General features: G+C 41.1%; 1 protein-coding gene across 1 annotated transcript in view; it reads left to right on the plus strand.

Annotated features, from left to right (window-relative positions):
• Positions 1 to 23,397, plus strand: part of LOC137533581 (voltage-dependent calcium channel subunit alpha-2/delta-3-like) — a 1,358,331-nt gene that overhangs the window by 977 nt on the left and 1,333,957 nt on the right. The window contains exons 1-2 of the mRNA XM_068254939.1: positions 1 to 108; positions 747 to 828. The exon at positions 1 to 108 is cut by the window's left edge and continues 977 nt beyond it. Coding sequence (XP_068111040.1) covers positions 1 to 108; positions 747 to 828 — 190 coding nt within the window. The remainder of the gene's footprint in view (positions 109 to 746; positions 829 to 23,397) is intronic.

Raw genomic sequence — 23,397 nt, forward strand, 5'->3', positions numbered from 1 at the left:
TTTCACTATTCCTCTAGCTTTTGGGTTTTTTTTCTTCTTTTTCTGGATAGCACTGCATACGACGCTAAAACCAGCGATTGGATCGGAACAGCAGATCCCGTTATCTATGTAAGTGACAAGTCTTTTTTTTTCCACCCCGCTGACTTGCGTCATTTTTCATGGCTTAGAATGTGGTGTAAACTTATCTATCATGAGGCAAGTTTGGGAGACTGCAGATCATTTTTTTTCGAGGCCCGTTTTAATGTTCCCCTATTAAAGGCAGTCAGGCGGAGAGTTGAATATGGCTTCCCCCCCCCCCCCCCCCCCCCCTTACCACCTCAATATCATTTACCTGCTGTAGAATTTTTGACCTTGCTTTCAAATTTTGCAGGCGTCCTTTTGATACTGTTTTTTTTTTTTTTTTTTTATCCATGTCCGTTGTGGCATTAAATTGGTGGTGAATGAAGTGGATCTTTAGCGCAGCTAGCAATGTAATTTCTGCTGCAGTTAAAAAAATACCTTCCCTATTATAGTTTAAAAAACTAGCAATTGCAGTCAAGGCAAGAGACAGACATGAAAGGCCTTACCTTGCTGTACAGAGCTAGATGCACAGTAGCTTAGCAAATCGCTTAGCAAATCGTTCTACTATCTTATTTCAGCTGTCATGTTAGTTTGTCTAACTAAGCTTGTTGGAGGTTAAAACAGGAATATTATCATCTGTGTGATGCTTGTCTCGTTACATCAGCCTCTGTGTCTTGTCTTGCTAGGGTGAAGCTTTGGGCCTCGGCTTTCGGTGGGGAGATCAAATCTATAGCAGCTAAGTACTCAGGTTCCCAGCTCCTGCAGAAGGTAAGCACAGTGTGTGATGCTCACTACTGATGGCAGCAGTTTGCGCATAAGGAGAGCCGTACCAATGGCCCAGACTGCTGGAGGTTCATCCTTTGTGCAATCAGCCTTTATTATACTGTCAAATCTAAAAATAACTTGTTAATTGAGCCATTACACTTAATTGCAAAAAACGATAAAAGGAACAGACTGCGTAGCTGTGCTATCCAGGAATTTTATTTTTCATGGGACACGGTGGGGTCTGAGGTTTTGGGTTCCCATTTGTTACTACTAACAGCTGGTGTAGTGGAAATGGCTAACTTAATTCCGAGGCTGTATTAGTGTTTATTTTCCTATTCCCCCAGCTTTTCCGTGTCAGAGGATTGCATGGTACAAGCGACAGGAGGCACAGGCGTATTGTCATCTCTGCAGTTCTTCCAATCCCATTATTCCCCAATCATCTCGGCCCAGAGCTCGGATGTATTACATCATTACAGATAAGAGGCTGGGGCTGTGGTTATCTCCCCGCTCAGCTGCACAGCTGGGTAATAACCCAAAGAAGTCGTGTACAAACTTGAGGAATCTGTCTAAGTTGAAATCATTGCAGGCTGTAATGAGCAAGGTGCAATACGCATTATCAGCGCAGAGGAAAAACCTGCACCCTTCCCAGATAAAAAGCATACATGAAATGTCACCCCAAAAATATTTTTGATGAACTATTCATACTGTAAATCTCCACGATGCAGTCCTAACGTAATTTATTTTCAAGCTGTCGCAGCAGTTACTATTTACGGTAGTCGTTTAAGAGTTAATTAACGCAGCGTTGTTACAAGATTCACTAGGAACCATTCAGCTCATAGGAAAATCAGTTGAAGGCTTTCCCTACAAGGCCCAGTTTATGATTATCAATGCAACTGATACAAGCATAACTCATGATAGAATTAGTGTATAATGCTGCTTATGTTAACAAATGATAACCTGTATTAATGCTATACAAAACGTTTTGTAAATTAAAGTAATTAAAAATTACATTTTCACTTCATTTTACCATCAGCTATTCTTGAATAAAATTAGAAGTACTTTAACATTTCAGTTTTTGGACGTTTTTGGACAAGACACTGTTTGGTGCACAAAATGCTTTCTTTGCTAGAGAGCATGCTCCTACATTTCCAAATGTGTAACTTCATTCCTCTATGGTCTGTTAAACTCATTGTAAAGGACTTAATTAATGCACCCAAATTCATGTCCAGAAAAAAACAAAGCACTCCAAAGCTTTGTAGTCATATATGCACAGCAGAATAAGGTAAGAATCGTAACTGTTTGTTAGAATCTTCGCAGTATATACTCCTATAGCTTATCTGGAGAGACTTGAGTTCCTTTTAAAAGAAAACAAATAATGGATAGCTGCAACTTGCAAGTTACTAAATTATGAATTCAAGAATATCTTCAATATCATCAATGACCCCTGTAAGTTTTGAGGACTAATTAAGCATGGTTCTCTCTAGCCATGGAAAAGGCATAGCTCCTTTGCCAAGATCAATAATCACTTCAGGCAGAAAAAACATGCCATAGTGGGTTCATACAGTATGTGTAAAGAGGAAATGTGCAGTTGATAAGTTTACCAACTACAACTTCAGGGTGTACTCTTAGTTACTCCTAGCCAAGTTACAGGAGGACCGGTCATATTTCTCTTTTTATTGTAATGAAAATCGGAAATCTCTGTTATCTATAAGCCAAAGAAGGAGAAGCCACATTGAGGGTACTCGGTTGTAATCAATTGAGGTGTAGGACAATGATTGGCAAAATGAACAACATTCTTATAAAAACTGAAAGGTATATCTAGTTGAAAGCCTGCCCTAACTATGCAGAAGAATATCTATCTATCTATCTATCTATCTATCTTCTATCTGTATTCATTTATTTAGTATTTATAGAGCACTGCCATTTTTCACAGCACTTTACAAAGTATATGTATATTTTTGGTCACTCACTAACTATCCTCGCAATCAAATTTTTGCCATGTCCAGTTTTCTATCTCTATCTATCTATCTATCTATCTATCTATCTATCTATCTATCTATCTATCTATCTATCTATCTATCTATCACTTACCAGCTATGCATACTGATAAGCTTTATTAAAATTAGCTATCAGCAGGGACCATGCGGATCAATATTTTATAGTTTGATCATTTGCAATTAGCTACTTAGAACAGAGCTTATGTACAGTAGGGAAAGCACACAAGCATATAGCAAAGTCCAAGTAATGGCAATGTTTAAAGTTCTACCTTATAAAACGACACTGTTAGGCCCGGTTCACACTGGACGGATCAAAAACGAATCCCTGTAAAATCTGATCTATGCAATAGATCAGTTTTTATATGGCATGCATTTTTGATCTGCTTCATTAGTGTGGCCGTCAATGCGACATGTCTGTTGCTCCAGAATTATTGCAGCCCCCCCCCCAAACTTTCGGTCCATTTGGCGAAACATGACAAATGGATCCATTATAATAGAGCAATGTGAACAAATCCATGGGTTAACATTGGGTCTGTTTACATCCGTTAGAATCTGGTATGGTCCACTTAATAGACTGTTTTAGCTGCCAATGTGAACCGGACCTTATGTAGATATTGCTCATTAACCTATCTATAAGCATGCCTTCTGCAATTGTATGCTGCTAGTTTTTGTGTCTCTCTCTAGTGGGCTGTCAGATTAAACTTAATCAAGGCCCAGAATAATAATAAAACCTTCCATACTGATTTCTATCAGATAGTGATGTGTAGTGTGCTTGTATAGCAAAGATAATACCCAATAGCCTATTAAATTCAGCAAGATAATCATTGAAATACTCACATTTAAACTGGCCAATCACACAATACCCTTTATAGCTCTTAGTTTATTTGTACTAAATGTCTAATTCTAGAAACACATCAGATGATAGACCTGGCTCATTGTTTGACTTACTGAATGCACTGACAGTGCAGTGGGTTCACTGAGGTCGTGAGCAGTGAAGCTTCACTGTGTTGATTTCAAACGTCCAATCAGGAACTCCGTATAAAATAGGATGATGGCATGTCACTACACATGGCAGCATGTTTAAGATACTGCAGTGAAACCTCTGTGCTCAGCTCCTCTGCACTATTTATTTTAAAGATCATCTGCAGTTTAGGTAAATTCTGTTGACCTTACAGATATCTACCAGTGTGTGGCCAGCATTAGGACATTGACAAATATTGTGGCAATATACCAAATAAATTAAACACCTCAGTTATCTCATTAGGAGTAATATTCCGTGTATAGCAGTCCATCAGCTATTTCACTCAGTCTTTCAAATAAGACTTGCACCATATAATGTTACATGCTTGAGTGTTGTTGTTTTGTTTTTGCTGAGTGATATACAAACAAATGACTGTTTGGACACCCCAGCAAAGATAAATTAACAATGCAGACTGTTTGGAAACTTTCCCATGATCATTGTTTTTATACTATATAGACCTATATAGAACAACCATAAAGCCACTTTTGCAGTCAATCACTCATTTGTAAAGTTTAGCATGTAGATTGCTAGCTCTTTGACCAACACTCAAGCCCTTACCATGCAGTATTTATAAACATAAAAAGATGATAGTAAATGGTGGCGTAGTGGTTAGCACTCTTGCCTTGCAGAGCTGGTTCCCTCCCTGGTTCAAATCTCTGCCAAAGCACCATTTGTACGGAGTTTGTATGTTCTTCCCATGTTTGTGTGGGTTTCCTCCAGCTCTCCGTTTTTCTCCCATATCCCAAAAACATACAGATAAGTTAACTGGCTCGCCCCTAATTGGCCCTAGACTATGATACATACACTACACGATACATACATAGACATATGACTATGGTGGGGACTAGATTGTGAGCCCCTCTGAGGGGACAGTTAGTGACAAGACAATATATTCTGTACAGTGCTGCGGAAGATGTTGGCGATATATAAATACTAAATAATAATGATCAATCAGATGGGGGGGGGGTCTTCAGGTTAGGAACCACCGATGAGGTCTTACGATAAAGCACCACTTAAGGACAAACGAGGTGAAGAGTTTAATTTATCTTTATTTACCTGGGGCTTCTTCCAGCTACTTGAAGTCTTCTGGGTCCCTCGCTGCTCACTGGTGATCTGCTGGACACTTTTAAGGCTCTATGACCCATCGGCAGGTCGGTACTTCTGCATATGCATGGGTGAGCTTCTGCTTGGGCACAAGCTCACTGAGCCTGCGTAGTATGCACCCACGCATGTGCAGAAGCGCAGAACCGCCGATGGGTCGGCGACCCTTATGGGCGGCCAGAGGGACATGTGTAACACTGTTAATAAAGGCCACATGCAAAACACTGAAATGGGTAAGCACCATCCTTTAATTGTAAAGATTTATCAATATAAATATATTTAGGGGCTCCCTGGAATGTGCAGAACAGTATACATAATCCATGAACTCCAACAAAAAAAGCTATAACCTCAAAAAATGACTTATCACATATACTAGTAGTCTCAATTAACATTTGAACACTCACATTTCCTTATAGCACATCTGTGGGCTAAGATTTTATTATCCCCTTGCCTCGGTACCCCTCTAAGTAGTAAAACAAGTTAAGAATAAAGTTCTAGAATATTGCGTAAAGAAAACAGTTTTTAGGCCGTCAGCCTCCCCCTTTCAGAAATCAATTTTTCCCAACTGAAGTAAGAGAAAAGACAACTTGCAGTGACAGCTAGGGGCAGACATAGGCCCGTGCAGGCCATGCACCTGCCAAAGGGCCCCATTTCCTCTGAAACCCATGCAGGTGCATCATAATCAGGCCTAGATTATCCTTTAGGTTTGTGTATGCATCAGAACCCAGCCCATTCAGAAGCTCTCTTTCTCCCTGTGTCACTCCCCTGCTTGTAGCTGTCTGGCAGCACTTCACAAAGTACACAGTCATAATGACAAAGTTGTCAGCCCTATATAAACACATAATAATACTATGGTAGGACATTAGACTATGACTATAGCATGGATTAGGTTGTGAGCTCTTCTGAGGACAGTCAGTAACATGACTATATATTCTGCAAGGACTTGTTCACACTGCAGGCGTTTTTGTTATTTTTTAAGCACGGGCGATTTAAAAAAAATTGCCCTGAAAGCGCTTACACACTGATTCTCTATGAGATAGTTCATATCTAAGCGGTTTGTTTTAGATCCATTTAGATAAGTCATTTTTTAGATGGGCCATTTTTGATGCGATTCCGCCTCAATAGAAGGTATAGGAAAAACACAAAACGCTCACAAAACCACTTTGTGGAGCAATTGCGTTCTCGTTTTTAAAAATAAATACATTGTATTTATTCTTTTCCGGATCAAAGAGTTAACTTCCTGACTTGCATCAGGGAGTGATTTACTAAAACGCTCGGGAAAAACGCGTTGGAAACCGCTAACCACAAAAAAAATCGCCCACCCAAGTACCGGGAATTGGAAAGAAAAAATGCCTCAAAATAAGCCCACCACGGACGGATACGCAAGCCGAACACAATCTGAACAAGGCCTCAGGGCTCGTTCACACTACAAGAGCTTTTCTCAGCGTTTGTGATTTAAAAAGCTCTTGCTAATGTTATCCTATGTGTGTGTTCACACTGGAGCAATGTGATTTTGTAAAAATTCCCCATAGCATTGCATTAGCAAGGCATTGTCAAATCACTAGCGCTTAAAAAGCTCTTGCAGTGTGAATGAGCCCTAAAGGTGCTGCAGAAGATGTCAACAATATATATACATAATTCAAGCATTCCTGAATTTGATGGTCGGCCAAACCCAAAAATTAAAGGAATACCATCGATTAAAACAACTTTTTTTTTTTTTATACTCTATATTCGGGTACACATTACCACTAATGCTAGGGGCCCTTTATTTGTTCATCCAGTTCTCTCTCCCTGCTTAAAAATCATCCTCCATTTCTCACACAGCTCACAAATATACTTCACTGTGTCACAGCATGCAGGAGACGTGAGGAGGCTGATCTGAGGAGGTAACATGTAATGAGATGTGCTGTAATTCTGAACCAGGGAGATGTGTTTACATTTCCTGACTGACTGACTGGCTTGTGATGATGATACATTTCAGGCTGCATCTACTTCCTAGGCTGCTGAGAGGGAGAGATGCTGATTACAAAGGCATTATCAGGATCTTTATCAGTCAGAGAGAACAGCAAACAAGGAACACACATTGCTGGAATCTTTAACCCCTTACCACCATCTAAATAAGATTGTTTCAGCAAAGGGATAATTAAGCTATACACTGAGGAGTTGATAGTAACCCCCCTGTGCAGGGACATGGTCTAGCCCTTTAAGAGTGTCACTTTTGTATCTAAAAACTGACTAAGGATTTTACAGCAGAGAGGCAGAGCTGTGTGAAAAAGGAACCTGCTCCTAGTACTTGTGGTAATGTGTGCCCTAACATACAGCATTTAAAAAAAAAATGCTTCAATCGATAGTACTCCTTGAAGTTAAAGTGAGAAGATGAGGAAGCACCCACCTTGGCATACTGCTTAGTTATTGTATAAATATTTATTATATAAATACACAATAATAATATGGTAGTTACATTAGACCATGGGGTCGATTCATAAAAGGCTGTATAAAAAAAAACAAAAAAAACAATCTGGTCGGGAAAATACCGTTTTCGGTATTTTAGACTTTTGTGTGCTAATTCATAAAAATGTTAACAGGTGCAGTAGAAGTTCAGTAAATTACCAAAGCCCATTGTCAAAAACCTGTTCATAACAGCAGAAGAGAGTGGAGTGTCTCTGCGTTGTTACAAGCTGTTCCGTGCAGTGAGGGCATTACAATAGTAAGAGGCATCCCAGACATCCCTTTACAGTGGTGTGAAAAACTATTTGCCCCTTCCTGATTTCTTATTCTTTTGCATGTTTGTCACAGTTAAATGTTTCTGCTCATCAAAAACCATTAACTATTAGTCAAAGATAACATAATTAAACACAAAATGCAGTTTTAAATGATGGTTTTTATTATTTAGTGAGAAAAAAAACCTCAAAACCTACATGGCCTTGTGTGAAAAAGAAATTGCCCCCTGAACCTAATAACTGGTTGGGCCACCCTTAGCAGCAATAACTGCAATCAAGTGTTTGCGATAACTTGCAACAAGTCTTTTACAGCGCTCTGGAGGAATTTTGGCCCACTCATCTTTGCAGAATTGTTGTAATTCAGCTTTATTTGAGGGTTTTCTAGCATGAACCGCCTTTTTAAGGTCATGCCACAACATATCAATAGGATTCAGGTCAGGACTCTGACTAGGCCACTCAAGTCTTCATTTTGTTTTTCTTCAGCCATTCAGAGGTGGATTTGCTGGTGTGTTTTGGGTCATTGTCCTGCTGCAGCACCCAAGATCGCTTCAGCTTGAGTTGACGAACAGATGGCCGGACATTCTCCTTCAGGATTTTTTGGTAGACAGTAGAATTCATGGTTCCATCTATCACAGCAAGCCTTCCAGGTCCTGAAGCAGCAAAACAGCCCCAGACCATCACACTACCACCACCATATTTTACTGTTGGTATGATGTTCTTCTGCTGAAATGCTGTGTTACTTCTACGCCAGATGTAAGGGACACACACCTTCCAAAAAGTTCAACTTTTGTCTCGTCGGTCCACAAGGTATTTTCCCAAAAGTCTTGGCAATCATTGAGATGTTTTTTAGCAAAATTGAGACGAGCCTTAATGTTCTTTTTGCTTAAAAGTGGTTTGCGCCTTGGATATCTGCCATGCAGACCGTTTTTGCCCAGTCTCTTTCTTATGGTGGAGTCGTGAACACTGACCTAATTGAGGCAAGTGAGGCCTGCAGTTCTTTAGATGTTGTCCAGGGGTCTTTTGTGGCCTCCCAGATGAGTTTTCTCTGCGCTCTTGGGGTAATTTTGGTCGGCCGGCCACTCCTGGGAAGGTTCATCACTGTTTCATGTTTTTGCCATTTGTGGATAATGGCTCTCACTGTGGTTCGCTGGAGTCCCAAAGTTTTAGAAATGGCTTTATAACCTTTACCAGACTGACAGATCTCAATTACAGTACTTTTGTTCTCATTTGTTCCTGAATTTCTTTGGATCTTGGCATGATGTCTAGCTTTTGAGGTGCTTTTGGTCTACTTCTTTGTGTCAGATAGCTCCTATTAAGTGATTTCTTAATTGAAACAGGTGTGGCATTAATCAGGCTTGGGGGTGACTACAGAAATTGAACTCAGGTGTGATAAACCACAGTTAAGTTATTTTTTAACAAGGGGGGCAATCACTTTTTCACACAGGGCCATGTAAATTTGGATTTTTTTTCTCACTAAATAATAAAAACTATCATTTAAAACTGCATTTTGTGTTCAATTATGTTATCTTTGACTAACAGTTAACGTTTTTGATGAGCAGAAACATTTAAGTGTGACAAACATGTAAAAGAATAAGAAATCAGGAAGGGGGCAAATAGTTTTTCACACCACTGTAGATGTACATGTTTTGTTATACTGCCTCTGCTTGCTCTGAATCTATTAGTCTTTCTTAACATTCTATTTCATTACCAAAGCTTAGAAGAACTTAAAAAAACTTTACACATGCCACGCTTAGGTGATTTTCCCCACTAGCTCCTACACATCTTCAAACAGGAACCCAAGAGGTTAAACAGCCAAACAGCCTAAGTTATTCAGAGAAGCCTGTTTTGTTCCAATCTCCTCTTGCTCTGCTGCTGCCTGGGGGGTTTAAAAGCTTGCCCTGCCTCAGAAGGCTGCGGGTCCTATCAGATTCCATCATTCAGACTTGCAGGAGATTAGGGGCTGTTTGTATTGGCTCCCTGCTCCTGTCAGTCACAGTTCTCACTGCTTCTGCTTGTGAGTCACGGCTCCCAGCACAGTCTCCTCGCACAGACTCCGCACTCTTTTCACCACTTCAAAGCAGATGGTATCATTTTGTAGCTTTACCACATGTTGTAGGCTTTATGAATTGACATTTACTGACATTTGTTGAGGTATTTACCACACAAGTTGGTAAATTACCTCACTGCTCTGTAATTTTAAGCTTCTCATTAATTAACATTTTCCTAAGTGCTCGGTAAAGTCAGCTGTTTTCTGCATTACCGAATGCAGTAATGCTTTTTGAATCGACCCCTATGACTATGTGGGGGTTACATTGTACATTCCTGTGAGGACAGTTAATAACATGGCTATGCACTCTGCAAAAAGCACTGTGCAAGAAATCAAATCTATCTATAAACAGAATATTAATATTATAGGAATTTTTTGACATAAATAGGTAGAGAATATGTGCTACATTAATTCAGTGGCTACGGAAGACAACCTAGATTCACATACGTCTGTGTTATTGGCACTTTTTGGATCCACCCATGATCTGTTGTGGCTGTGCACATTTGCATAGGGCCCCTTACATTTATTCTGCACAGGGGCCCACTGTTGGTTCCGACTACCACTGAGTGACAGTCACATGACCAGGTGGCTATTCGGCTACGTTCAGCTATTTCTACAAATGTTTTTCTTATTCTTTCCACAACTCAAAGGAGATGCATGCAAAATAGGGCTTTTATTCCCCTATATACAGTACCAACATGAATTCTGTTATATAAATGCAGGGACTATAAATTCACATAGTTTTTGGGATATAATTATATAAGTTGACAAACCGGTGATGAACTTAAAGAGCACCTTTGGCGCAATTAAAAATAATGATGGAATCCTCTTGTTATAATTAAAAATAATCTGCACCTGAACTTTTTTTACTCCCCCACTTAACCTAAAACTAGGAAAATGCGTGAAACCTCTCCCCACAACCCCTGTCATCAAAAACGCCATGGAAGTTTATCCAAAAGTCGGTGCGGTCCGGGAACACATGCTGCATGCATTTTTTGTAAAAACACGTGGCTGTCCCATTCACTTTCAGTGAATGGGATCAGCCACGCAATGCACAGAGACGCACATGACGTGCGTTCCTGTGCGTTGTGTTCTGAACGGAACGCGCCTGCGTTCTGTGATGTTAACGGGGCCTTAACAAAGCAGCCTGCATCTTTGTGGTCACTCCTAGCTGTGTTACTGTGGCCGTGTCTAGCTCAGCAGCAGCGGCTTATAATAAGAGCAACCCCCCCCCCCCAACCATACATTGTGCATGTTTACTATACTGGTAAATGCTTTGTAGACTGGGATATCATCTGCACATCTTGAGGAACTTGTCGTTTTACATTATCACCAACAAGCTTTGTTACCCATTAACCTCGAAAAGCAGTTGTACTGCATGTGCAGTTAGTAGAAAATGTGTAGTTTTAAATACAAGAAAGAAAATGTACACTTTACTGGTATTGGGGGTGCCTACTGTACATGTACATCAGAAGTGAAGTCTGTTAGAGAATGATTCACAATACCAATCCTATGAATTATCTCACCTTCCCTTTGAACTCATGTTTGGTCTCAACTCAAAATGTATCTCTACTTTTCTGAGTTCACTTATGATTTATTTCTCCTCACAAATTACAGGAGGTCTCTTTATCTGTTTATCTCATGGATTAGCACTCCTTACCATTAAGGTGAAAAATAAGATCATTCATAAAGTTTTTTTGTTTTGTTTTTTTTTTAGTTTTTTTTTAATTTTAGTTCTAATAATTTTCAAACTTGTCAGTATTTTTTATTATGCAGTACGTAATATCCTGAAGTCAGAACACAATTTAATTGCACTTCTGCAGTTCTGAAAAAAGAACACAGAAAAAAGCCTGCGGATGAGAAGACAAATAATTGCTAACTGCCATAGGTAACAGACTTCTGATGCCCAAGACTTCATTAAGTCAGCAGGCTGTCTTACAATGGACATAAAAAAGGCACACTTCTTAAACTCTAACTTTGGTACTGGTGAGAGGCACACACATAGCACAGGCACACACACACACACACGCTCACACACACACACACAAACACACCACCTTTACTCTTATTGTACAATCGGAATAGTTATTCACATGCATACTGTCTTTTCAGAACAGGTCTCTAGCCCATTTTTTTCTGTAAATTACCCAGCTTTGAAAAACACAAATGGAAGAAATGAGTGATTTTCTGCAGCTGTCTAAATTACAGTATGAAAGAAAGAAAACGAGAGATATTATTTGGTAAATTACACCTGATCATTAGGCATACTTTGATCTGATGAGCAGCGCAGTAAATGCCTGGTAGTTCTTTACTGGCTTTCTTAGCAGTAGATGTTTGGTGAAATGTAAGCTTTGACCTTTTTTCCCTGTGATCTGCAGTCTATAAACCTAAAGCAAGTTCAGAGGCCTTGCTGGTGTTTACACATTATGGGCATTCACTAGGCTAAAAACTCAGGCCTGCAGCATTTTGTGGTGAAGGACATTTAAAAATCTTGAACTTTTTTGGATGAGGAGGGATACTACCCTGGTGTGAATCATAAGAGTATCACAGGCTTTTAAGCAACTTGTTTTCATCTTCAGAGTACTAAGAAATGTTATAAGGACAAGTAATTCTAATGCTGAGGATACACAATGAGATTTTTCAGCAGATTTACTGTCCGATCGTTTTTTTTTCTGATCGTTTTTTTTCATTCACTATCGATCAGAAAAACAAACGAAAATCAGATCGGACCTGTCGGAAATTATCTATGGAACCATCTATCTACCAGAAAATCTCATGGTGTATTCCCAGCATTAAGCAAATAAACCTATGTCAAAACATAACACATTATTTGAAATGTGATGTACATTTTTTCATGATTTTTAATGTTTGTTTTAAACTTTACTCTGCAGCATACACTTCTGTGCTAACAGGTATAAGGCAAAACACCCTCGCTCACTATTTCATAATGATTCACCACTCTTTTGGCAGAATTGTTTATCTTGTTCAAATCAGCTGCTAATCTATGGACCTCTGCAAATTAATAAATATTCAGAAGATATTGGGCATTTTCAGTCAAAATAATGATTGGGCTTGGAAGTAATTTTTAATTATCAAGTGGGGAGCATAGCAAAATGACATAGTGGCCCTTATTCATTTCTAGGTTTTCTCAAAGGAGATCATTTTTAATCTTAAAATAACTTCGCACTCTGCGATTGATACCAAAAAGTGAGTACAAAAAAGTACTGTCTAAATTATTATTTTTGGTTTACTATTGGTTTAAAATACTTTTTTTTTTTTTTTTTTTCATTGTTGAGGTGTGAACATATCGCCTATGAGAAAATGGTGAAAAAGTTGATTGAATGTTAGCCCTGTACAAATTTGGTCAGCATTACAGGTAGGGATGATCAGAAAGAACGGATTCCGCCAGTGCTAAATTCCGTCGCTATAACATTTCCGCCGGATATTTGCGAAATTCCGGATTCCGGCGGAAAAATTAAAGTAATCACAAATGAAAACTTTTTTATGCTAAATGGTAGCCCATAGCACCTGTTGGCTGTTTCCCTAGTCCTTTTTCCCTCCCCTCCTCCTCCTCCGGAGGAGGATCTTGTCTTCCAGGGAACTGTAGGATTTTAGCAGCCAGCTCACATACATTGGCCAGGAATCAAACCCAGGTCTAGTGCGTGGAAGGAGCTCTCCTCACCGCTATACCACCACCAACACTACATGCTGAAGCCAGCCTAGCATGTACCATTATGATATATCTGTCAGAAATCCTGTGCTTACCAACTCAATTGCGGCTGCCACCACTGGCAGCGCATCTGGGACTTCTGATGCGGCTGCCCGCAGTGGCAGGGATAGTATCAGCAACGTTCCTGCGGGGATCCGGCCGCATGATACTCAGACTGTAAATGAGGGCGGACACATGCGCTGGCAACGTCGCTCCTCTTATGCCCTAAGGAAGCGTGTCAGCTGATCAGCTGTGAGCTGACACGCAGGACTCCACCTCCGGTTCCTGATTGGCCAAGCGGCTGGGGGGTGTGTTCTCCTGCTTACCCAGGCTATTTAAGCTCTGTTCTGACACTTGCTCACTGTCTGCTCTAGCTAACACTTCGCAGTGAAGGCTTCAGACTTTAGTCAGTTCTGTGTGTGGCTTGAACCGGCAGGACCCCGGGGATTCCATATTAGCTCAGCTATTCCATATTGTATTACCTGTGTATTGACTTTTGCCTGTTTTTCTGACTATTCTCTGCCTGCCGATTTTGTACCTTGCCAATCTGATCTGTTGCCGACCTCTGCCTGTTTACTCACTTAGATTTAGCCTGCCGATTCTGTACCTCTGCCTATCTGACCAGTTGCCGACCTCAGCCTGATTACTCACTTTATTTCCTGCAGATTTTGTACCTGACCAATCTGATCTGTTGCTGACTCGATTGCCTGACCATTCTATATATATCTGTTTGTACTGCCTTCTACTGTCACTGTATGTAAGACTTTACCCTTTCAGGGAAAGTCTATCTATTGTCTGTCTGCTAGTGCCCACACACACTAGCAGATCGTTACAATATCCAAGAGAAAAATGAGCTTGCTTAGGGATATGTAGGATGTCAAAAGCCAACTCACGTACATTGGCCAGGTATCGAACCCTGGTCTAGTGTGTGGAAGGCAGCTCTCCTGACCACTATACCACCACCAACAGTACATGCTGAAGCCATCCTAGCATGTACCATTATGATATATCCAAGAGAAAAATGAGCTTGCTTAGGGATTTGTAGGATGTCAAAAGCCAACTCACGTACATTGGCCAGGAATCGAACCCAGGCCTAGCGCTTGGTAGGCAGCTATCTATACCATTATACCACCAACACAACACACTACAATGCTACATGTTGAAGCCAGCCTAGCATGTACCATTGTGATATATCCAAGAAAAAAATGAGCTTGCTTAGGGATTTGTAGGATGTCAAAAGCCAACTCACATACATTGGCCAGGAATCGAACCCAGGCCTAGCGCTTGTTAGGCAGCTATCCACACCATTATACCACCAACACTACATGCTGAAACTTCTTGGAGCAGACTTACTTTCTCCCTCCAAAAGACACACATACATCCCTATAAAATCATTCAACAGCAACTGCATGCACAGTCTATGTGGTACACAGTCTCTGTGGCACAATCGGTTAGCGTGTTTGGCTGTTAACTGAAAGGTTGGTGGTTCAAGCCCACCCAGGCATGGCCTTGCCTTTTGTGTTCAACAGTTGTCCGAAGAGAACCCCAGATAGCCATGCAGATTCATCTCTCTCTCTCTCTCTCTCTCTCTCTCTCTCTCTCTCTCTCTCTCTCTCTCTCTCATGGTCACTGCTTTCCACGGAATTGTATTTTCCACAAATTTGGGTGGAAATTGGTCATTTCATTCCGTTTGGTCGGAACGGAATTGCTTTTTCAATCCGGCGGTATTACGAAATTGCCTGTGAAATTTCGACGGTATCCGTGATGGTTTTAAGCTGAAAATTCAGTTCCATGGCATCAAGTTCTAGAGAGAGAGAGAGAGAGAGTTTTTCTCTTGGGTATATCGCAATGGTACATGCTAGGCTGGCTTCAGCATGTAGCTTTGTAGTGTGTTGTGTTGGTGGTATAATGGTGTGGATAGCTGCCTTCTAAGCGCTAGGCCTGGGTTCGATTCCTGGCCAATGCATGTGAGTTGGCTTTTGACATCCTACAAATCCCTAACCAAGCTCATTTTTCTCTTGGATATATCATAATGGTACATGCTAGGCTGGCTTCAGCATATAGTGTTGGTGGTGGTATAGCGGTGAGGAGAGCTGCCTTCCACGCACTAGACCTGGGTTCGATTCCTGGCCAATTTATGTGAGCTGGCTTTTGAAATCCTACAATTCCCTGGAAGATAAACACACCTGATTAGGACTAAACAAGAGTATACCCTAGTAGAAAAGTATATAAAACTTAGCTTTTATTAAAGTTACATTAAAACAACATATTTGCTGGCTATTTTGTTAACTGTGAAAAAAGTGGACTGGAGGAAACAAGGTTCTGGGTCAAAAGACCATCCTCCTAGTTCACACTAGTAATTATTATAAACCCTACACCAAACTCAACATGTTTCATTTCCTAAATTGGAAACTTCGCCAGGAGTGAATATACCCTAGTGATAGAGTGATAAAGTGCTACACATAATAAATACAATATAAATTTCACATGTTTACAAAAAGTTAGAAAAGTAGCAGAGTTACGACCACTAACCAGCAGTCTGCCGGTTAGTGGCCGTAACTCGGCTACTTTGCAGGGCCGATACTGAAGAGACACCTTGGATGTTTTGTTGATGCGTGTGTGTGTGTGTGTGGGGGGGGGGGGGGGGAGGGGGAGGCAGAGGGCAGCATGGAAGTGAATGAATTAGCCAGGCTGATTACTGGCTGTAACCATGCTAGATTCACGGTAGAGTGGGTATTTATTGGCTGCCTCAACTGGGCTTCATCTAGCAGGATTAACTTTTATACTTTTATTATTTAGAAGTTTTAAATCAGGATGATACCATTTATTGGCTAACTACAAATGAATAAGAATAAACAAGCTTTCGGCCTTGCAGCCTTCGTCAGGTTTACATCCTGTTAGTTAACTAACTAACAGGATGTAAACCTGACGAAGGCTGCAAGGCCGAAAGCTTGTTTGTTCTTATTCATTTGTAGTTAGCCAATAAATGATATCATCCTGATTTAAAACTTCTTGCTTTTACTGATGGCTAACACGGTACAATACCCTACTTTTATTAGTTAATGATACTTTTTCTGGATTGCTATGAGGCTAAGCTCACACCGATGGTTTTGAAAGTGATAAACTGCCCTCTAAAATTGCCAGTGTGCTTACGATACGTCCCATACGAATATACACTTTTTTTTAGAGGACATTGTAATTTGATGTGGTTAAATAAACAGAGGTCCTCATGCTTGTATGTGTGTACAGCCTACAGTGCTCCTTGTGCATAGAACCGTGAGGTATATGGTAATGAAAGCAGCTAAATGTCTAGTTAAGCCAGTTGCCAAATGCAAGGAAACTGTTTTCAAGGCATTTGTTAGACCATCAGTGTGAACTGAACCAATCCAGGGGACAGGTAATTCAGAACATGGCAGTAGCCAGTGAAGCACTGAAACATGTCAACTGCATATTTATTCCAGCTGCCAGCACAGTAATTCAGTGGGTAGTGAACAAAGGTCTGTATGACTTGCATCTTTGAATATGAGTCAGCAATGGGACTTCATCCTAATAGGTTCTTCTTTACCAGTTAAATTATAATACTGTAGCTTACTAGTTGTATGGTAATCAACCAGAGAATGGAACTTAGAGTTTTTATTGTGTGTGTTTTTTTTTCTTCCATATTTTAAATGTATTCTCCTCTTCATAAGCGCTGAAATGGTGCTAGGATGCAGTTAATGTGTGTGACGGTTATTTGCTTGTCACTCAGGCAGCAAGTGAGTGACATAATCTGCTTCATGTAGATACATTTATGCCTTTTTTTTTTCTTTTTTTTTTTTAAGGGAGCCCATGTGGTAATACGTTGCAGTCAAGCAAACCGTATAAAAATGTCTTAAGTCCAGAGGGCTCACTCAGATTTATGTGTGTTTAACAATAGAGCTTCTGCTACTTGGTTTCATTTGACTACTCTCTCCATAAACTAGACTAATATTCTAATTTCTTTCTTGAATAGTAAGCCCCATTGCAGGTCTTGTCCATATGCTGTAATGTGACTATAATATGAGTGAGCAGTGGATAGTGCTCTGTTCCAAATTGAAATGAAATTTTGATTTTGAAATTGGTACTTGAGTCTGCAAAGTTAAATTTTCAAAGCCAGAAATCTGCCTTTTGGCAGATTTAACCTCAATGCATTGAAGTATATGTTTTGTGGTCATTTCACAAAAATAGTCACCATAAACCACTCTAAATTAGACTTCTCCTTGAAGAAAAATTTTACCTAGTAGAATAGTTAATTAGTTATTACGTCCACGCACTTAAAAAAAATTCACTAGGAGTTAAGCATGTCAAGCAGTGAGTGGCAGGCTCAAATACTATAAATTCTGGTACGTATTGATACGTCATTAGTCTCCAGGCTAGCAGTGTATCTGTTGTTATGGAGGGGAGCAGAGGGAGAACAAGCTGCTTAAGACTCTCAACACACGCGCGCGCCCTTCTGAACCTGTGTGGACTATCAGTCCCAGCCACACCAGATCTGTTTTGCAATGTATCCGCTGTGCCAGACGCGGAACCAGCCGCACCGCTATCCGAGCACGCGGCGGTTTCTCCGCATTCCGCCATGCGGACAGATGTAGGCCTATGCGTGTAAACCGCCGCGTCGGACGCGGAATCCGCCATGTTGAACGCGGAATCAGCCTCCTTATCCTAAGCACTCGTGGCGGGTTTTCCGCGTTTTCTCACACTCTACCTGCATGCCCGCACAGTGTTCAACTTCTTCTACTTTTCAATCCAAACAATGCAATGAAGGGGAAGCTGCTGATCTGCTCTTTAAATATGGTTTTAAAGGAATACATTCTACAAACTCCCATGGTGTTCTACAGAATCCATCTATTTTGAACAATATTTCTCTACTACTTGTTCTCTGTCATGACTCAGATCTGGGTTCCAGAGTGGCATTTTGCATCCAAGTAGTTGGCCCATGGTAAACTGTGGGGTTTTCCTGATTATCTGGTATATTGCAGAGCAATACAGGAGCACAGAAGTATTCCATGATTGGAAACAAACAGCTGGCAGCTGAATTTCAAAGTATAAGTTCTCTTAATTGCAGCAATGGAGGGAAATGTAATTTGCTCCTTTAAACTTACCTCTACACAATTCAGAGAATGCATATTCATGAAGTCTCTTCTTCATGTTCAGCACTGGTTTTCTTCTTGGGGGTGGTGGGAGTGTGAATTGCTAAATGTAAAATGGGGTGAACGGTAGCAATGTGAACCTGTGTTCATATGAAACCTGTAATTATGCACAGGATCATTGCTTTCAAGCAACTTTAGCTTATATTATTTAAAGGGGACTTCCAGAATGTTTAAAAGTGTAAGCATCCAGACATACATACATACATCCATACATACATACATACTTAGGGCCCGTTTCCACTATAGCGTTACGAAATCGCCGGCGAATCACCGCAGGCAAATCGCATGCGGGTGCGATTCCGCATGCGTTTTTTGCCGCGATTTCGCATGCGATTTCGCATAGGTAAGGCTGTATGCGATTTTAACCATGTCACTGCCTGTGTGAATTAACATGGGTACCTATGCGAAATCGCATGCGAAATCGCGGCAAAAAACGCATGGGGAAAACGCATGCGATTTCCCTATTAAATACATTGCGTGCGATTCGCCTGCATTCCACACGCAGGCGAATTCTGAGGCCCCTACCCTGCAGATTTTTTCTGCACAGAAAAACGTGCGGGGAAACGCACAAGTGGAAACAGTCCCATCCACTTGTACTGACTGTGCGAATCCGCATGCGTTGCCCGCATGCGGATTCGCGATAGTGGAAACGGGCCCTCACAGTCTTCATACATTCAAGTACCTATAGTGCTATACTTAAAAGTAGTTCCAGATACTTCCTTTTCAGTAGAGATTCAAGCAGTCACATGTCCGCAGCTATGATTTTTCTCTTTTTCTCTATACCTTTTTGGAGGAGTGTTGCAACTCTGCATGAGAGTCTACCAAGCACTCCACAACATAAAAAAACGGGAAACCACTTTAAAGCACACAAGATGAGAGGCTAAAGATAATTTAGAGCAATTCTGAACAGGGCGCATGAATGCGGTCCCTTTCAGTATAGCTGAATGTAGTCACACACAGTCAGTCAGCAAAATGCTGCTGGCCAGAACGCTTTCATAGAATGCTGCACCTTACTATTTCGGTGTGAGCAGTGCTACAGAGGTAATAGAAAATCAAGCGAGGTTTTGGACTGTTTTAGCGAGGTTTGTCTTGGACTGTTATTTTAGGTGGGTACTAGTCCTTGCTTACAGATCAGGCCACTGGAAAAATAGTGTTGAGGCTATGTGGCCACTGGATTCAACAGCTGAAATTATGTTTAAATCATATCTGACAGCCAACTTTGACTGCTGTAGTTCTACATACGATCACATGATGAGCTAAGCAGCCACTAGGTAGATAAGAAAGGGGCAGGACATTTATTTCAGAAAGCATATTTTTAATGGTTATTCAATTTCAGAAATGGCACAATGGCTTCAATTCACTAAGCTTAACTCCTGTCTTTAATAACTCTTCTGAGCTGTTTTACAGTTATCACCAAGGTGATATAATTGTGATAACTGTAAAACAGCTCTGAAGAGTTATTAAAGTGAACCTTAAAGAGACTCTGTAACATTAAAAACATCCCCTGGGGGGTACTCACCTCGGGTGGGGGAAGCCTCCGGATCCTAATGAGGCTTCCCACGCCGTCCTCTGTCCCACGGGGGTCTCTCCGCAGCCCTCCGAACAGCCGGCGACTGTGCCGACTGTCATTTCAATATTTACCTTTGCTGGCTCCAGCGGGGGCGCTGTGGCGGCTTTCCATTCCGAACTACACGGAAATACCCGATCTCATTCGGGTCCGCTCTACTGCGCAGGCGCAGGAGACTTGCGCCTGCGCAGTAGAGCGGACCCGACGGCGATCGGGTATTTCCGTGTAGTTCGGAATGGAAAGCCGTCAGAGCGCCTGCGCAGGAGCCAGGAAGGTAAATAATGACGTCACCGCTGCCCGGACTCCACGGAGGGCTGCAGCGAGACCCCTGACGGATGGAGGACGGCGTGGGAAGCCTCATTAGGATCCGGAGGCTTCCCCCACCCGAGGTGAGTACCCCCCAGGGGATATTTTTATGTTACAGTTCCTCTTTAAGCCAGAAAAAAAAAATGAGTTTTACTCACCTGGGGCTTCTACCAGCCCCCTGCAGCAGTCCTGTGCCCTCGCAGTCACTCACTAATCCTCTGGTCCCCCACTGCCAGCTAGTTTCGTTTTTGCCGACAGGCCCGTCAGGACTGGCCACGCGTTGCTTTTTCCGCATTCCCGGCTGTAATTAGCGCTATTGCGGGCCGCAACGCGTACAAAAATACGCGTTGTCGCATGTCAATGCGTGCGTAATGCGGCAACGCGTATTTTTGTACGCGTTGCGGCCCGCAATAGCGCTAATTACAGCCGGGAATGCGGAAAAAGGTACGCATGGCCAGTCCTGACAGGTCTGTCGGCAAAAACGAAACTAGCTGGCAGCGGGGGACCAGAGGATTAGTGAGTGGCTGCGAGGGCCCTGGACTGCTGCAGGGGGCTGGTAGAAGCCCCAGGTGAGTAAAACTCATTTTTTTTCCTGGCTTAAGTGTCCCTTTAAAGACAGGAGTTAAAGAGAACCTGTACTGAGTAAAAATATTTAAAATAAACACATGAGGTAACTTCAAATGAACATTACATAGTTACCTTGCCATCAGTTCCTCTCAGAAGCTCACCATTTTCTTCTGACAATAATCCCTTCCAGTTCTGACAATATTTTGTCAGATCTGAAATATATCAGTTGCTGTCAGTAAAATATCAGTTGCTGTCAGTTATAGCTGAGAGGAAAACTAATGTACCAGGTAATGTTCATGTTTCCCTATGGCTCAAGTGGGCGATGTTACAGTTTAACTGTGTGCTGACCAGAAAGCTGTTATGGGGTAATGGCTATTTTCAAAATGGAGGACGGAAAATTCCCTTGATCACAGTGAACAAATAGGACGCGGGACAGGAGAAAGACACTGAGGAGTAGACTACATGGAAGGTAAGTATGACTTGTGTATGCTTATTTTGACTTTTATTTTCAGTACAGGTTTTCTTTAAGCTTAGTAATGGCAGTTATTTCTAAAAACAGTTGAGCTCTGATGGTGGTTATTAACATCTTTATGCCACAGGCTGTTTTACCTTTCCTGCCAAGAGCCATTTTCACCTTTCAGTGCTCCTCCTTTTAATTTGGCCAGAACTGTATCACTGCTTATAACACCTAAATGATTTATTCTTACGAATTAGAGAAAAAGAGACCAAAAAGATGCACCAGGGTATCAATTTAACAGTATGTTATTAATAAGTGTGGACACTCTAAAGGGGGTTCACTTTAAAACACATTAAAACAAGGGGAAAGCGGGTCTTAAAGAGGAGCTGTTAGCCGTACTATCTCAGAAAAAGACAAAAACACATGTATTAGTAGATAAATACTTGCTCTACTTACATAACATATGTATTGCACTGTCCACATTTTGATTTCAGTGAGTTCTATATAGTAAATAAAGAGAATTCTGGGTACTTATCCGTTAGCCGGGCACATCCGGCAGGTGGCGCTAATTACTATTCCCCCTCCAGGCCGACATGGATAGTAGGGAAAGAGGTAACTCTGGTGGAGTTTTGTCGCCACCTAGAGGATGCGCCCGGCTAACGGATAAGTACCGAATTCTGTTTCTGTCTGTTTCCATCTTAGAATCCCTGTGTCTGAAGCCAATCCTGATGTAATTTCCTCCCTTAAGGTGGCCACACAACATACAATTTTTTTAAATATCTGTTCAATTTAAGAATTGCAATACATTTTTTCTGACTGATTGTAACATTTCAAAAATATGACCAATGTACCACACACATATGTTCAATTTTTTCCCCAATTATGATAAAAATGATTGGAAACTCTGAGAAAATTGCTAGGGTGTGTATATTAATAAATTGGCAATCTACCACACACCATACAATCTTTAGAAAGGTTGAAGAAAAATATCTGGCATTCCGGATCGATAAAAATTGAAGAAACCGGGAAATCCGATTGGATTTTTCAGTCGAATGAAAAAAAAGCTTTAGGTTTTTTTCGCGAGATCCGATCGTTTTTATCGAATTGCCATAAAATCGGATCATTTTATTGTATCGTGTTTGGCCACCTTTCCTCTGTTTCCTCTCCTCTGCCTGATTATGTATGCATGTATGTATGTATGTATGTATGTATGTCCCCCTCTGTCTTCAGGCACTCCCACACAGCTCTGCAGCTGCGTGCCTCTTCACAAATCATTGTGTGACTTTGCAGACATGGTTTATCTGTATGGATCGGATTTCAGCTGAGTCACTTTCTCAGCTTCTTAGCACAAGAAATATTGGCCAATCAGAGAGGAACAGAGGTGTGGGAGAGGAAATCGGGAGTGAAAGAAACTTCAGCCAATCAGGCTGCATTAGTTATGTATGAGGAGAACAGGGGAGGAAAAAAAAAACAACCAGCATGCACTGCAACTTCTCTTTTGCGGCAGATGTACCAAATGAGAGCCAGGGGACCTGGTAAATTATTTTCTATTGAGAACAAATAGTAAGAGAGATCTTTAACTTTTGGATTGCCTGGTTAGCATCCTCATTATTTGTTTACCATATAAAAATAGAGCATAGATTTTTGAGTTTATGCCAAACAGTTACTCTTTAAAGAGGAGATGTTAGGTATAGGGTCTCAGAGAAAAAAAACACATATATCAGTAGCTAAATATTGGCTGTACTTACATTACATATGCATTTCACTGTCCACGTTTGGATTTCACAGAATATTTATATATTTATATAGTATTTGCAGAGATTGATGCTCCTGATAGCTCATGGCAGGTTCCATGTTTGATTGTCTTGTATGAAGCCAATTGCGATATCCATTCGACTCACAAAAAAGATCC

This window comes from Hyperolius riggenbachi, chromosome 9 (genome assembly GCF_040937935.1).
Source record: "Hyperolius riggenbachi isolate aHypRig1 chromosome 9, aHypRig1.pri, whole genome shotgun sequence".
NCBI classification, from domain to species: Eukaryota; Metazoa; Chordata; class Amphibia; order Anura; family Hyperoliidae; genus Hyperolius; species Hyperolius riggenbachi.